We start from the raw sequence: 18,187 nt of genomic DNA on the forward strand, positions 1-18,187 counted from the left end.
TCTATCAAAGAGGTCCACTTTTCCCTCAGGCAAAGCCCAGGGGAAAAGCATTCATGCTGAGTGCAGTGACCATGACCTACAAGCTCCTGCTTCTGTGACCCTGAGACAGGCTCCACCACAGCACCACCTCCAATAGTTCAGAGTCATGCAAGATGAAGACCAGGGCAAGAAACATTGCCATGCAGGACTCTCAGGAAATCTGTGTGTGCAAAGGTAGGATGCACTTTTTCATAATCATCTTATCGCATTATGACAGCAAGGGGTCAACAGATACCAAGTGGGAGATGGACCCTAGGGGATGTGTGTGGACCCAGGCCAGGTCCTCATGCAGAGGCATTCCTCTCATAGTGATGTGAACAAAAATGACAAGCAGGACCATTGACTATGTTCTGAAATAAAATAAAAATATATTGAGAATTTCCTGTGGATAAACCTGCTTATGAACAAAAGGTTAAAACCAAACACTTCGACAGAAGGAAAAGCTACTTACACCGGAATAGAAAGGCTCACCAGACACACATATCACATCCTGCTCCTGGATCATCAAAATATCTTTGGCTAGGTGCAGCCGGACTTTGAAAGGCTCTTGATTACCATCCTGCAGCAAACAAATCCCTGTCTTTGTCTTCAAAGACAGAGAGAGAAGAGGAAGAAGGAAAGCAAAACAGAGAAAAGAAAGCATACTTAGTTCATATATTATAATGTTACCATCTATTTACAGCAAAATATGGTGCATAATATTTTGGAGCTGGAGAAACTGCATTCTGATGAGTCTGAAATTTAATACACAATGGAGTAATGCAGAGAAAAAAAGAACCATTTCCAGTATAGTGACTCTCAAATAACAGAAGCTGTGTCAGAAAACTCACAGAAAGATTTATAGCATTGGGATGTGACATATGTAGTATATTCAAATAATGAAAGCCTTGTTAAAATTTAAAACTAAATGAAACTACAACAGTTTTGTTGAGATATAATTCACATTCCATGCAATTCAACCCTTTAAATTGTACTTTTTGTGTTTTTTAGTATATATGAAAAACTGCAATCCTTAATACCATCAATTTTAGAGTATTTCCATCTCTGCAAAAGAAAATACATTCTCCCCATTTCTCCACACCACCTCTCCCCAGCAGAGGCAACCACCAAGTCTAATTTTTGTCTCTGTTATTAATGTTAGAAATGAAAGCTTAATATCTACACTAATTGCCACTATTTCATTATTCCTAGTTACCAAACCTCATGAATGCATACACACACATATATGCACATTAAATAAATGCACATGAACACACACACCATGCATATGACAACACATGCGCATGAACTCACAAGATTACAGTCATGCACATACACATGAACACACATCACATGCATGCAAATGTGTACACATACCCGCAAGCATACATATACATACAAACACGTGAACACACATGCATGCGCACCCATGCTTTGTATCAATGAGGGAATGATGAGGAGGTAAGTAAACTAAGTTAGCACATTTAATACTTATATCAATATTTTTGTTTCTTATATCCTTGGGAATTATGAAAACAGGCTATGAAGATTCCTGAGTTTGTATTAACTGGTTTTTGACAGGCCCATGAATCTTGCCATTGTCAGAGCATGTTGGAACTATAATATTACTGGGATAAGTATAAGTATTCTCCTGTACAAGTACACTTAACATTCCCACTTGTCACCAATACAAACAAAATTCCTTTGAGATAGAACATAATCTCTGGCTCTTATTACCACAAAAACTCAAAGGAACAATGACTACTTTGGAGATGACATTTTCATGCAATAATTATGGAGCCATTTTTCACTGAATGAACAAATACAAAGGTATGTCATTTTATCCTCATTATTAAGTAATACAGTATCTCAAGAAAATAATGCTTGAAATACACACTTCCAATGGGATGGATATAAGCTTGTTTCTTTATATGAATCTATGTTGATGGGAATATATTTAGATACTGGAGCTTATGAAGATCATTCTTTCTGTAACCTACTTTATCTTGTGAGCTACACTGTACCATATTGCCTTCCACTACACACACACACTCATATTAGTCTGTAATTATTATCTAAGAGTTATGATGTCCTTTTAGGCAAAAACAGAAATGTGTTCAGCAGCAAGGGCAGCATCCCATCCTCATCTATGGCAGAGGCACACAGCAGGTGCTCAGTAAATCATACCGATTAATCTATTCTAGAGTGTAAGTCAAATAGGTATGTCCAGAGGACAAAATATTTCAGCACAAGCAAATTATACTTCTTTAATCTGGAACATCATTTCTCTACATTTTAGCATGGGAAGTCTCCTGCTCACAATGTAGTCTTGGCTAGGGGCCAACACTGAAGACACCAATGGGCATTGTGAGGAGGGGAAGATAGGAAATTTGACATTAAAGCCAAGAGATCTTAATTGAGCACGCTTGCTGATGTTTCAATGTACAATACGTTTTGAACCAATATTCCCCCAGAAGTCCATTGGCAGAGCTCATAGTCACAAATAATGCACTGTTTCAACTTCAGGATGAGAGAAAGCCCAGAAATACATGATGGTTACACATCAAAGAGCTGTAAAAGAGCATCCAGGGAAAGTCGAGGAACTACCACGATGCTAGGAGGCTTTCTCATCACATTTCTGATATGGACAAACCTAGCATTCACTCAAGCATTGTGTAAAATGTCCCCTAGTTATTAGAGAATTGTCTTCAAAACATATTGCAGACTTTGAGCTCACTTGTCAGTCCTTGGAGGTCCAGAGTTAAAAAACAGAAAGAATAATGCAGCATTTTGTTAGAATGGAACACACACACACACACACACATACACACACCAATAAATTGTTGCTTGGTAAAAAGAGAAAACTGAGCAAAGAACAAATAGACAGAAAAATACATTTTCTGGGGGTTATAGGTGTTACATATATTCTACAAGGAAAATTTACCTGGCACACATGAAAATACATTGAAAATCTCATACATTCATTACCTGTACCAATACTGTAGAACATTAACAGAGGATGAGACATGAAGTAGACAATACTCTCAACCTCAGAGTATGCCTACTCATTTTAAAAGTATATATATATATATATATATATATATATATATATATATATATGGCAATATAGTAGCTGACATGGTAGCAGCAATGAGAAAATGCTTAGATATTCTTGGGGGAAAGGGAGTGCTACAGGATGAATTTGGAAGAAAAACATGCATGGCTGGTGTTGAAAAAAAATGAAAAAAGACAATTACTAGAGAAGACAAAAGCCACTTAATTAAGAGTAAGAAGTGAGAAGAGGTGTGGTAGCGTGAAAATGCACAGCTCCTGGGGTGCAGGAAGAGGACAGAGCAGGAGGCACATCCTCAGGGCTGAGCCTGGGAGGCACAGCAGAGAGGGGAGGTATTACAGCAGAGCATGGGGAGGGGCTGCCTGTATAGTGTGTCTGGGGCTTGACAAGTCACTAAAGCAGAGGTCCTGCAGAAATGAGAGAAATGAGATGATGGGCTTTCATACATGCCTCCTAAATGTAGTTCTTATTGCATAGTAGAAGATGCAAGGGAAATAGAAGAATTAAAATATTGTTATTGTTATTTGAGCAGAAATTGTCAGGGCTGGAAGCCAGCTGTGTTAGAGCTGCTTCAGGTCATGAGGAAAGATGGCAGGTGCAGATGGCAGTGCACTCACAAGGAGGGGCCTGGTTGGATGGGATCCTCACCACAGACATGTGGTCACCTGTTTCACATGTTTGCTATTTAAAAACCACTTGTGCTCACTCCGTGCCAGGAAAGATTCACTGTCTTACTCCTCAATAACCAAGGGCAAGCATTTCCAAGACAGAAAGGGGCAGAGGTCTGGGATGTAGCCACATCCAATGGAAATGGAACAGCTGGGCCTAGTTTCTGCTCTTGACCAGTGATCTCGTTTATTTCAGGTTCATGTTGGGAAGCCTCCAGCAATCGTCCATATGCATGTCACAGTATGGCATCTTTCACCAGAGAGCATGTTGGTCAAGACTCTCTTCTACGTGTGGGAGTTCGCCACACCCTATAAGACTCTGTTTAAGACACAGGTCCATATGTCTGCATCAGGGTACCTGGAATCAACACAAGGCTCCGCTTCTGATTCTAGCTTCCTGCCAGTGCAGACACTGGGAGGCAGCAGGCAATGACTCAGGTCGTTACATCCCTGCCACCCTTGTTGGAGACCTAGCTTGAGTTCCCTGCTCCTGGACTTTGTTCTACCACAGCCCTAATCATGGCAGACATAGGTGCTCCCACACCTCCCTGTGTATCTTTGTGTGTGTCTGTCTCCCTGCCTATCTCTTTCTGCCTTTGAAATAAATATATGAAAATTTTAAGAACAAACTTTCCTAATTCTGAAGAAGAACCACAGCATCTTGACCTAGCTTCTTGGGAATTTGTAGATGAACTTTCCCCCTAGCACGCTACATGAACAGAAGACACTGCCTGGTAGGGAAGAGGCTTGATCTACACTTGCCCATGCAGTGTTTCAGGGCTTAAAAATGGGAGACAGGATTACCAAATTCAAAGTCTTCACAGATCTGTGTACCTCAATTACTTAAAAATTGAATATCACCTATATAATTATTTGCCCCAAAATTTAGGATATATTTATGACATCTTCTTTAATCACATAGCAAATATTTGTCTCCAAACTTTGTTGATTGTGTGTGTACTGCTCATAAATGAAAAAAGTTTGTGCTGTATGAATTAGAATATACTTTAAAGTCAAAATTTGAAAAGGATTATTCCAAACAAGTGATGCATATCAGATGGATGATTCTATCTAGCACCTGGATTTTACAGAAGTCTTCACTGGAGTCTATTTGTTTGAAGGAATCGTTAAATATTTGTATTTTTAATTACTTAAAAAGGAATACTTTTAAAATCCTAGTCATTGCTTATGTTTTCTGCCAAACAATAAAGATGTGGTTATTGATTTGCATAAACAAATCTCACATTTAACTTATCAAAATTTTATAAATGCTTAAACTTGGTACCATATTTGGAACTTTGAAAAGTAGACTGTCATCAATTTTCTAGTTAAAAGTCACGAGGTTTTGAATTTATGTTCCAATCTTTCGCAGATTCAAAATATGTTTTTGTGAATCCATGTCTGTGTTTTCATTTTGAAATATAGCATTCACAATATCAGATGTAAGAAGCAACACACTACCAGAAAATAGGCAGAGAACATAATGTGAACTGTAAATACTCTTGCAGGTGTCCTCACTATTTTTATATTTTGGTCGCAAAATACAATTAAATTTGTTTTGTAAACCATTGTTTTAGGTAAGCAGCAAATACTTATACTGTACTATGATGCAGCATGATCCACTAAATGCTGTTTCAGACAGAGTGTTTTGAACGATTACCTTAACTGAATTCTAACCACTTTTGACTTCCCAGCACAAGTCTTGTTGACACCACATGTAGTGGCTTCAGCAATATTTAGTTCCATATCTCATTTTTAATATTCTCATATCTTGTCATCACACGAAGATTTCAACAGTGAATTATTATTCTGTCTGGTAATAAGAATTATTAACCATAATACAATGCTGACATCCTCTTACAATGCTGGTGTCCTCTATAAAAGCACCAGTTTGGGCCCCAGCTTCTCCTGGTCCAGCTCTCTGCTACTTTGCCAGGGGAGGCAGCAGAAGATGGTCTAAGAACTTGGGCTCTTCCATTCATATGGGAAGCACAGATGGAGTTTCAGGCTTGTGGCTTTAGCCTGACTCACCCTGGCTGTTGTGGCCATTTGGAGAGTGAACCAGCAAATGGAATATTCTCTCTCTCTCTCTCTCTCTCTCTCTCTCTCTCTCTCTCCCTCCCTCTATCTCTCTCTTTGTCTCTCTCTTTCTCCTCTCTCTTTCACTCAGCCTTTCAAATAAATAAATACTTCTTTAAAAATAGTGGTTAGATTAAGGATATAGATTGTGTCTTTGTATGAATAGCTAGATTAAATTACATATTTATGGATTATACTCTTTAATGTAAAATGTAGAGAAAATATGTTTTCACAGCCAGTACAAATACGTGGATTAATTTTAAGAAAGACAAATGTGTAAGTGAAATCTGAGGAAAAGCTAGATAAAAGAACTCATATTGGCTTATTTAAATGCATGGATTTATTCTGATGACACTCAAAGAGCAGGGAAAATCAGTAATGACATCAGACTGTTGGGACACTTTTTCATCTTACAACTATATTTTATATTTGCCCAAGTTGCATTTTCTAAAAGTCTCTACTTTCATAATTGCTTCTTGCTAGATTTTTAAATCCAAATTTCTTTTAAAGAATTCTGACATTGTGTTTTTAAGAGCAAAAAGTTTCTTAAACAATAAGTGGGAATTTCTTTTAAAAAGAATCTTTATTATATATTGAATGTGCTTTCAAATGACAGTTGTTTGGACAGGCTTCTCTGTTCCTTTGCAAAAAGTCTTTCTGTCATCTCATGCTAATATTCCGCCTTGGTCTGCCTGATGGATATGGAAAAGAGACTTTGATCATTTTCCTTATTAGTAGTCAAGAGAGCCAAGTCTTATTTAATGTATCTTGGACTATTACGTAATTTCCAACAAAGCAGTGTCTTAGAATGTGGTTGGAACTTAGAATTAGGAGTTCCAAGCTACACATATGCTTGATTTTGACTAATTAATTAAATGGCACTCAGAATTTCATAAAAATTTCTCAGTTTCCTCAAATGTAAAATGAAAGGCTCAATTAGCTTTCTGGTTCCTAATACACTTTAATGTTTCAAGGCTATAAATTTCAGGCTAATTCTTTGACTTTGGTCATTTTTCAGAACAATTTGTTCATTTTCAGGGTATCTGTATTCTGCCAATCCAGCCAGGATGTGGACTATACATGGATGCTAGGATAGCACAGCTTATGGCAGTTCTATTCATCCTAGGGAAAGACTAAAATGATACTCTTCAAGGGCTCGTGATACAGAATTAAATCTTAATGTTAGAATGCAAAGCTTCTAAAAGATTAATATATGAAATGATATGAGTCTTCTAAAAATGTGATTAAAATATATTTATTTTAGTGCAAAAATTAAATACATTAAAGTTTTTTTCTTTGATATACTGAAGTGCCCAAGGAAGTGCTGAGTTAAAAAGATGATAACTTACACACTCTGACTTTACAGTATTCAATATTGCACAAGAGTGAACTTGTAAATGAAAAAGCTGTAATATAATTTAAAAAGAGGTAGCATAGAGCTATGTTTAAACCATTACAATAATTAAATTTTTGAAAACGAAAACATAAGAATTGAGATATGAAAGCAATTTACTAGTCCTCCAAATGGCATTCTGAAATTTTCACCGACTGTGACAAACATGCTTAAACATATTTTTCAAATTGCTTTAGAAGAAAATAAGGAATTTGCTTCCATAAATCCATATAATAACTTTAAACAAATGGTATTTTACTAAGAAGGCTATCTTCACAATTATCAAGACTGAAGCCTTTGATTTTAATATTACCATGAGTAATTCAATTACAGTTTTTTTTTGTTTGAGTTGTTTATATACAATAAAATACTGTAAAACATTTAAGCAAATACAAAACATTTTCTAATGTATAAATTTTGTATTTTGTCTGAAGATAAATATTTGAATTTTTTTCCATAGAGTAAAAAAAAAAACAATGCTTTGAAGGTTTCATAATTAGTCAAAAAAAAAAAAAACACATAGTATTTCTTGTTGAGATAGAATGGGTATCTTCCCTGGGGACAGTGCATCATTGAAGTGTAATACTTCAATGATCTTATAATATCCTTGAATGAAACTAATGCATCATTCTAACTCATTCTAAAGTGTGATGTCAGCACCACAGAGAATTTGAATTGCTAAATATTGATACTTAACTGATATTGAATACTTAAATAATAGGAAATCATAATATCATAGAGTTTTAGTCCTAAAAGGGGCCTTATATGTCATCTCATTTACAATCATTTATACGAAACAAAATTCCTTCCAATGCTTCCACTACCTGAAACTAAGAGTGTGTGGTTGATGGAGATGAGCAATCCAATTATATTAAATATGCTCCAGTCTCCTTTTTTTTTTTTAAGATTTATTTATGTATTTGAAAGGCAGAGTTACAGAGAGAGCAAGAGAAACAGACAGAGAGGTCTTAAGCTCGCTGGGTCACTCTCCAAATGGCCACAATGGCTGAGGCTGTGCCATGCTGAAGGCAGGAGCCAGGAGCTTCATCTGGTATCCCATGTGGGTACAGAGGCTCAAGCCAGGAGCTTCATCTGGTATCCTATGTGGGTACAGAGGCTCAAGCACTCAAACCATCTTCCATTGTTTTTCCAGAAACATTAGCAGGGAGCCGGATTGGAAGTGGAGCAGGTAGGATTCAATCTTACTGTGTCACAGCACTAGCCCTTGCTCCAGTCTTCTTAAAAAAAGAGAGAGAGAGATAAAATCTGAAGCTTGACCATGCACACTTTGGTTTTCTAGCTTTGTAGGAAGAGAATACAAACTGGAAATGAAATCGGCCCATCTCCCACTCTCCGTCAAAAGCAGCGCTCCACCACTAGGCAGTGAGGCCAAGATTTTCTGATTGTACTGTTTTACTAATTTGAAAAGCATAAAGTCTGCACCTACCTCCTCACAGGCGGTTCTGAAATCCATGTGCTATGGCACCACAAAGAATGTCGTCTGAAAAGACAGAAATGGTGAGCCATTAAGCACAGTGTCAAAAGTAAAACAAATGTGAAAAATGGTGAAGTGGATCCTGTGGGGAAAGTGTGCTTGAAACCACCTATAAGGAACTCCAGGGTCTGCTGAAGAGAGAAAGAAGGGAAAAAAAAGTCAAATCCTCAGGTTTTATGTGTCCAGGGTGATGGAAGATGTGCAAGTCTACACACCTCTCCATTTGACAAAGCACACAGACATGATATGCAATGACCTATGATATGATTAATCTTTGCTCTCAGGTGTTCTCTCAATCCCAGAATTAATTTTGAACTCTGAGTCTACAACTGGGAAAGAAATTTCAAATGGAGTAATTAAAAGTTGCCTTTCATATGGTTCTCTCTTGAAAAAAGTTGACTAATCTTTCTCTTTTTAATTAAAAACTGAATGCATGAATGATTTGCTGTGAAACTTAAAATTTTATTCGCAGACAGTATAATCTCAGGGAGCAAGCTATTTATCAGAGCAAATGATATTAGATAAATCAATAAATGAAATATCCAACACAGATTTCCACTTTGGGTTCATGATCACACTGAAAAGATGGACATAGACATAAATGCCTATAAGGGATTTGAAAATATTGTTTTAGAAATCTTTGTTTTTATTATATGATAAACTTAACAAAATCAAGAGTTCCCACAGAAAATTGATGCCTTGATACTAAAAAACAACACAATGTAGGGACAAAATGAAATGGGGAGATGAATGGGAGACTTCAAAGTATGCTTAATTTCCAAATGATGTACTCAGCAAAGTTAATCTCCATTCCCAACGTTGAATTGCTAACCTGTAAAAATGTCATATTAATTTAATCTTGCATGGTCATTTTTTTCCTTGTAGGACATTGATAAATGCTTGATCAGGTAAGTGTGCTACACTAGAGTTGGAGGTGTTACCCATGCTGTCCTTGTGTTATCACTATTGGCTTTGAAAGAAAAGAGAATGACCATTTTCAACAGTAACAAAACATATGACAAAATATTTCCCCTGTATAAGTCATGTGAGTGGTGGACCATATATTATTTTATTGAAATACATGAAGTTGCTGATGACAGTAATGTGTCAAGAAATTATTAGCAAAGAAAAGCTCAATTTGATTACTAATATCATAATTTGGAGCCAGCATTTTGGTATAGCAGATTAAACCACCACCTGTAACACCAGCTCTGCTTCCAATCCAGCTCCGTGTTTATGTACCTGGAAAAGCCACAAGAGATGGTCCAAGTTCTTGGGCTCGTGCTCTCATGTGGAACACACAGATGGAGTTCCTGGCTCCTAGCCCAACCCTGGCTGTTGCAGGCATTTGTAGAGTAAAACAGAGAATGCCTCTCTCTCTCCCCATTCCAATTAATAAATAAAAACTTTCATATTAGAACATTTTTAGATTTACAGGAAAAGTGAGAAAATGGTACAGACTCTTCCTATGTTGCCCCTCCATCATTGCCCAGTATTTTCTTATTTTAATATGCTACATTTGTTACAATTAATAAGGTGCTACTGATACATCACTCATTTCTAAAGTCTACACTTTATTGATATTTCCTTAGTTTTTTCCTAATGTCCTTTTTGGTTTCTGAGATTCCGCCTAAGGCATCACATCACATTTAGTCAACTGTTGTCCTCAGGGACCTCTTGACTATGATGGTTTCTAAGACTTTCCTTGTTTTTAAGGAATTTGGCAGTTCTTGAGGAGAACAGATCAGAAACTTTTAAAATGTTTTTCCCTTGGAATTATTCTGATTTTTTTTTCAGGATTAAATTGGGATTAACAGAGATGAAGCACCATTTTCACTCCAAGCAAGCAAAGCTATACGCTTTCAACATGTCTTCACCCTACTGATGTTTGCTAACCTGGAAAAGGCAGAACTAGTTACGCTTCTCCCTTATAATGTTTCCCTCTCTTCCCCCACTCCATCCTGTACTCTGGAGAAATATCACTATAAGCATTCCTTACCTACAGTGGGAAGTGGGGTTTCCAATCCCTTAGGGTACAGTATCCACATGAATCACTTGTAATTATTCTACATGGGAGATTCATCTCTTCTCCACCATTTATTATGGTGCAGTCATTTCCTCAACTGGCAGATCAAGGAGATGCATGTATGTATGCTAGCTCATGTGAGTAAGCACATCTTCATAAACATTTCCATGCACAGCCCTCTCTATATTGAGCTAAACATGATCTTAGTGGTGTTCTACTTCTAATATGCAATGGCATGCGCCATTCCACTGCCCACTTGCTTCTCTGTCAATTCCCACTCCAACAGTGAGAAACTTCGCTCCCATTGGCCTGCCATTCAGACACTTACTTGTATATTATGCACAAATAGTCACATCAGTGGGAAACAGCTTTATCAACACAAGTATACCTGATTTTGCCTTTAGTCTTCCAGCCTGCACTCATAACCAGAACCACTTGTGCCCACTTCCGTGGTGAGTGAGTAGGAGAACCATGTGCAGGTTTCTTTAAAGGTTTCGTATGAGCCTGCAGAAGAGCTGCTGCTCCAGCAGCCTGGCCTCAGAATGGCACAGCAGGAACAAATCTTCCTCAGATGACCTAAACCACACAGGGCGAAACAGAGGTAGCTTAAAGTCCTGTGTGGAGCAGAGCTGCCTGTCCGACTGTAGACCTCTAAGTAAAATAAATGCTTAATATTTCCGCTGATAAGCTTTTGTGCCAAGCTGGCCAGGTGAAGAATGAAACTACTCAATACAACACTAATCCCGGTGATGTTATGAAGGTACTGCGTAGAAGTGGATAACATCTACAATCAGCTTACTTTAACTAAAGAAGCTTATGCTCAGTAACATGGACAGGCCTCCTTAAATTAGTTGGAAAGCCTTAGAAGCAAACACTGAGATATCTCTGAGAAAGAAATTATGCCTCAGGACTTCAGAATCTATGCCTGTCCAAGTTTCCGTGTGCTAATCGACATATAGAGTTCAGGCTTGACGGACCCTCACATTCTGTCTCTCCCTCTCTGTGTGGCTCTGTCATTCAAATAAAGAAATAAATACATATTTTAAAAAAACTATGATTTAACAACTAATACATAATTGCCAAATATTTCAATCTTTATATTAAGGGAAAAGAAAAAAATGTTTATTGATTTCTGTGGGTCAGTGTAAGTTTTCTTTATGGGGAAAAAAACAAAGCCTTTTGGACAATGGAGACATCCTGGCTCCTATCTTGGAAAAATGAACACAGAACTGAGCATTTCCTGATTGTTCAGGGTGCTCTGGGTACGTGTCCTGGGTCAACAGAATTGATCTCGGTCCAAAGGTCTTGCCTCTTAGGACTAGATCTAATTCAGAAACTGCTGGGACCCATCACCATCCATTAGCCTCAGAGCAGCACCAGTTGCTATTGATTAAACTTCATCTTTGTAAACAAAAAGCAGAAAGCAAAATTAGAAAAACTCAGTCAAGTTTGTGCATGCTACATAAAAAAAAATCCTACTTACTGATTCCCTTCAAATGCTCCATTTCTCAGGTGATTGATTAGAATAAAGATTCTATACCTCTTCAACTACACACAAACACACACACAGAGAAAACACTGGAGTAGGGAACTAAGTGGTAATATAGAGTAAAATAGAAGCACTGATGCAAAAATTTGTGGCATTTAAACGGTTTAGGTAATTTCCAGAATGCTTTGCTTGGTCAGTGAAAGCAGTCTCTAAAATACTCTGCTTACTCTGACAGTTCAGTTTACTGAGGGAAAGATGTTATCTATTTATAGAGTTTGCCCTAGGCAAAAATAATGAAATATGCAAAACTGAACTTCCATCTCCGTGTCTCCCCAACCCAAACCCAGCAGGTACCTTCTCCACATGCACTCACATCTTCAGGTTGTGGCTTGACTGTGTGCGACAAGATTAATTGGGCCTTCTCTCCCAAGGCTTGTTAAATGATAGGATTAAAAATAACAGTTATAGTCATGTAGGTTTCATCTTTTGTGAACATTTTGTTCATTTAGCAATGTGTACCTTGGAAGCCACTCTGTATGCGTCTTTAATCTTTCTATATTTGTTAGGATACTGGCTGATTACCATTTTGCTTTTTTAAAAAAAGATTTATTTATTTGAAAATCAGATTTACAGAGAAAGGAGAGAGAGAGAGAGAGAGAGAATCTTCTATCAGCTGGTCACAATGGCCAGGGCAGGGCCAGGCCTACTCCAGGAGCCAGGAGCATCATCTGGGTCACCCACTTGGGTAGCAAGGGACCAGGCACCTGGGCCATCTTTTCTTGTTTTCCCAGGCCATTAGCATAGAGCTAGAATGGAAGTGGAGCTTCGGGGATAAAACTGGCAACCATAGGGAATACTGGCGCTGCAAGTGGTACAGGTTTATCAACTGCACCACAAAGCCAGCCTTGCGGCAGATTATTTTTTAAAAACATATGTGTACAACAAGGATAGGAATCTGTTCTTCCCTCTTGATAGGGCCCAAACCTAAAATGGGAGGTGATTTCAAAGTGTCTGCAACCCACTCTCCTTCCACTGCATTTGTCTGCCATTCTCAGCGTGTGGGGGCTGAGAGTCATGTTCTCATTCTGTATCCAAATTCCTGCCAAGGCAAAAAATGGGAGTTACACATATTCATTCATTCTTCGTGTTCCATTGCTGTCTTCTCATTACCAGATCATAAATAGCTACATAGAGACTGGGAAATGCAGCATTTATGGAGGCAGCTCTGTGACCAGCTAGAATGTGTATTTGCAGAGAAGAGGGGATGGCCACAGATCCTGGCCATGAGAACTGACCTTAAGAAGCTCTTTGCTCAAAAGTGTTCTGGGGCTGGGATTGTGGCACAGTGGGTAAAGCCACAGCCAAAGATGCTGGCATCCCATATGGGTGGGAGTTTGTGTCTGGCTGCTCCACTTCTGATCCAGCTTCCTACTGATAGCTTAGGAAAAGCAAAGGAAGATGGCTTAAGTACCTGGGCCCTTGAACCCATATGGAAGACCTGGATGAAGTTCCTGGCTCCTGGTTTTAGCCTGGCTCAGTCCTGGCCATTGTGGCCATCTCAGGGAATGAACCAGTGGATGGAAAGTTCCTCCCCCCACCACCTGTTACTCTTTCAAATAAATGAATACATCTTTTAAAAAAGGTGTTCTCATCACATTTAACTTTCACATTTGTCCCTTTAGAAAATGCCTCCCCATTTAGTGCTCACTTCGGCAACACATATACTAAAAAATTGGAACGATACAAAAATGCCTCCCCATTTAAAAAAAATACGTTTTATTTATTTGAAATGTTGAATGATGGGGAAGTGAGAGAGGGAGAGAGACAGAAACCTTCCATCAGGTGGTTCACTTTCCAAATACCTCCAATGACTGGGGATATGCTAGGAACCTGAAACTCCATCTGGATCTCCCATGTGGGTGGCAGGGACCCACATACTCGAGCCATCACCTGCTACTTTCCCAAGTACGTTACCAGGGAGCTAGAGTGGAAGCAGAACATTCAGGACTCATACTGGAACTCCAATTTGGATAGCCATCACAGTTCAAACTGCTGTGCCACACACCAGTCCCCCGAATGCCTTTATTTAAGATATTTTTTGTAGGTCCCAAGGTTATTGAGGAAATTTTACAGAATTTTTGCCATTTTTTATTTTTTTCCTTAAAAAAACTGCATCATATTGGGATTATATGCCCTCTTCTTGTTGCAAAGTAGTCATGAATTTTTGAAATTTTCAGTATGTCCCTGAGGATGTTACACAAAATCAAATTTAAAAATGAAATAACTTCACTGTCAATGGTGTTTTGTTACTTTATGGAAACTCTGAATGTCTAAGTTGATTTTACAACCCATAAATGTTAATTCCTAAAGGCATATTGCTTTTATGCTAAAATTATTTAGCCAGATCTTCGACATTTGAGTGGACATTTATTTTTTTATTATTTTTTATTTTTTGACAGGCAGAGTGGACAGTGAGAGAGAGAGACAGAGAGAAAGGTCTTCCTTTTGCCATTGGTTCACCCTCCAATGGCCGCTGTGGTTGGTGCGCTGCGGCCGGCGCACCGCGCTGTTTCGATGGCAGGAGCCAGGTGCTTCTCCTGGTCTCCCATGGGGTGCAGGGCCCAAGCACTTGGGCCATCCTCCACTGCACTCCCTGGCCACAGCAGAGAGCTGGCCTGGAAGAGGGGCAACCAGGACAGGATCGGTCCCCCGACCGGGACTAGAACCCAGTGTGCCGGCGCCGCAAGGCGGAGGATTAGCCTAGTGAGCTGCAGCGCCGGCCTTATTTTTAATTATATAGTTTTGACTTTGTACTATATAAGAATAGTTTTGGGGTGGTCATTTTGTATAGCAATTAAGACACTGGTTAAGGTACCTGTGTCCCTTATTGGAGTACCTGACTCCCTTGTGACACCAGCTTCTTGGTAACATAGACCCTTCAGGCATTACTAATGACTCCAGTAACTGGAGTTTTGCCACCCGTATGGGAGATCTAGATTGAGTTACAGGCTCCAGGTTTCAGCCATAGCTAGAGGCCATTGTCAGCATTTGGAGAGTGAAACAGTGAACACGCTCTCCCTGCTTTCCTTTCTCCCTGTCTTTCTCTGTCTCCAAAATACAATAATTTTAAAAGACCGAAGCATTTGTTCAAAGAAAGAATAAATATTTGAAAAAATAAGTTTTTGCATCAATGATGTTTCACTTAAGGGAAATGAATAAATTCTGAAAATTCATGACTGAGGCGCCAGGTAAATACTGTTGTCCTACTGAATTAGAAGTAAATCAAATTAGATGTTGAGATAGACAAATGTGCATGAAGGAATCCTGTAAAAAGATAAATGATGTCCCATTATGCAAAAGTTATCATTTCATCCAGATTTAGAAAATGAAATTATGCACAGATTTGTTAAACTTTACCATGTACACAGAAATATGACAACAAAAGTTACATAAGTGAATATAAATATTAGCTTTGCCATTTGTGGTACAGTGAACTGCCACTTGGAATGCTCACTTTTCATATTGGAGTACCGATTCAACTCTTGGTTACTCTGCTTCCAACCCAGCTTCCTGATAATCAGGTATCCTGAGAAGCTGCAAAGGAAGTACTTGGGTCCCCGCCACCCATGCGGAAGGCCTGGCTAGATGGAATTCCTGGCTCCTAGCTTTTGCAAGGTCCAGCCCCAGCTGTTGCAGGCATGTGGGGAGTGAACTGGTAGATGGACAATCCCTGTACGTATACATCTTTCTAGTTCTAGCTCTGGCTCTAGCACTGTTATTCTGCCTTTCAAGCAGATGAAAATACATAAACATTAAAATAATTTATGATGCCAACACATTTAATGTTTTTCTCTCCACATCCAAGTTTTTACTGAAGAAAATATAGGCTTCTTAGTGCACACTTTTACTACTTCCAAGACTTTAGCCAAGCTCATTTCTCTGCCTCAGTTCCTTCAAATACACACCTTTTTAATTCCCAAATGTCTGGCAATTTATATGTGCTTATTCTGTGCAACTGATTCAGGAGACTGAAACTTTGAGGAACTTGTCTTGATCCTGGGTTCAGAGTTGCTAGCTGCTGAGTCTGAAAATTTAGTCCATTTCCCTTGCCAGTTATTTCACTGCTTAGCAGAGTGGATGGCTCACATCTGTAGGAAGGAGTAAGCACTCCTGATCTCTGTAGCAACAAGGCTTTCGCTCGAGGACAGCATCTCTGGTCATGCGGATTTTCAAGGAAAGATGAAACATATATTTTGAAATTAATTATTTTGTTGCTACTTTCCAAATCTTTCCTCCATGTGCAGATATCTGGACAATACATTGTGTGACTATCTCTGTTCTCACTCTAAATAGTTCTGGGTAGAAGGTTTAACTACAAAGGCTGTAGTTAAAGGCAGTAAATTCTAAATGCAGGTATATAAAGAGTTCTGTCAGCTGAGCACTGTGTATAACTTACACCTGAAGGTGAAGACAAAGAGAGAAACAGGATAAGTGGTTATTCTTTACAAACCATGGGGAAGCACTATTTTCATTCTATCTATATAATACTTGTGAAGTAGATTAAAATAAAGCCCAGTGACACACAGAAGCATCCACAAACAACTATTTAACTTGATGAAGACACAGACAGACAGACACAGCAATGAGAGCATCATGCTGCAAGTCAGGAAGATATGCTGTAAGGTCTGGGATCCTTTCTCCTGAATCATTAATTAAATGATCAGAGGCTCAGTACCCTTTTCTCTCCAATGAGGTAAATACTCATGGACTTTTCTCTTAATAATTCTGTAAAAGTTTTTTTTTAAGATTTATTTTCGTATTTCATAGGGTTGCAGAGAGATGGGAAGAGACAGAGAGACAGAGCTCTTCCATCTACTGGTTAACTTCCCAAGTGACTGCAAAGGCCAAGGTTGAGTCAGGTTGAAACCAGGACCTTCATCTGTGTCTTGCACATGGGTGGTAGGGGTCCAAGTAGTTGAGACATTTTCTGCTGCTTTTCCCAGGCCACCAGTAGGAAGCTGGATTGGACATGAAACAGGACAGACACAAACCAACGCCCACACAGGATCCCGGTATCAAGGGCAGCGGCTTTACTCGCATGCCACAGTGCTGTCCCCAATACTATAAAGATCTAATGAGACCCAATATGCATGTTATTGTTGAAAAATAGATGATTTATTATCAGAATAGGAGTGAAAAAACATTACCCCGCAAGTAAAACTTAGTAAGATGAGACAGAAAAATATTTTACTCATTCTAGGAAATATAAAACCATACTCTCAACAACAAGAATCTGGCTCAATTTTTAGTAACTGCCAACTCTGTTATAAATATGAAGCAGAGGATGTATGTGATCTACAGTTATACCTGTGGGCACTATGCTACTCCGAAATTTGAAGAATTCTTGAGTTGAAGATAATTAGAATACAGATGCAGATAGGTTCTCAGTCCTCCCTCTGTTTGCCTGACAGCAGGACTTAGATTTCAAATATAAAAGGGTTCTCCCCTCCTGAATCTACCAGGGACAGCAGAGGCCAACCACATCAGACTCTCATGTTCCAGGAAATGACTCCAGAGGAATCTATGTAACCAAATTTTATTGAGTAGCATTTAATTTTCATGTATCTGCCTTCCCACAAATCTTTCAAATTGTTTTCCTTTGTCTGTCTTTTCACTTCTCCAAATGACTGTTCTCTGTGAAACTCAAACATACCTTTTTAAAATGATTTGAGGAAGAGAGAGACAGAAGGTGAAATAGAGCTCCTACCTACTGGTTAACTACCCAAATTACTGCAATGCCTAGGGCTGGTCAAGGCTGAACCTAGGAACTTTGGAATATTCCACATAAATGGCAGGTCTCAGCTATCACCTTCTGCCTTTGAGGGCCAGCATGAAGGAAGGCGGAATCTGGAGCTGGATCTAGAACTCAAATCCTGGTACTCCAAT

The 18,187-nt window shown here is 38.7% G+C and overlaps 1 protein-coding gene across 2 annotated transcripts in view; it reads right to left on the bottom strand.

Annotated features, from left to right (window-relative positions):
• SNTG1 (syntrophin gamma 1) overlaps nt 1-8,705 on the bottom strand; it is a 398,393-nt gene extending 389,688 nt beyond the window's left edge. For both annotated transcript variants that reach the window (XM_062189597.1, XM_062189596.1), the window contains exons 1-2: nt 8,679-8,705; nt 491-625 (exon numbers count right to left, since the gene is read on the bottom strand). In XM_062189597.1, the coding sequence (XP_062045581.1) occupies nt 491-625; nt 8,679-8,705 (162 nt within the window). The remainder of the gene's footprint in view (nt 1-490; nt 626-8,678) is intronic.
• Between the last annotated feature and the right edge of the window lie 9,482 nt (nt 8,706-18,187).

The sequence above is a fragment of the Lepus europaeus genome, chromosome 4, assembly GCF_033115175.1.
Source record: "Lepus europaeus isolate LE1 chromosome 4, mLepTim1.pri, whole genome shotgun sequence".
Classification (NCBI taxonomy): domain Eukaryota; kingdom Metazoa; phylum Chordata; class Mammalia; order Lagomorpha; family Leporidae; genus Lepus; species Lepus europaeus.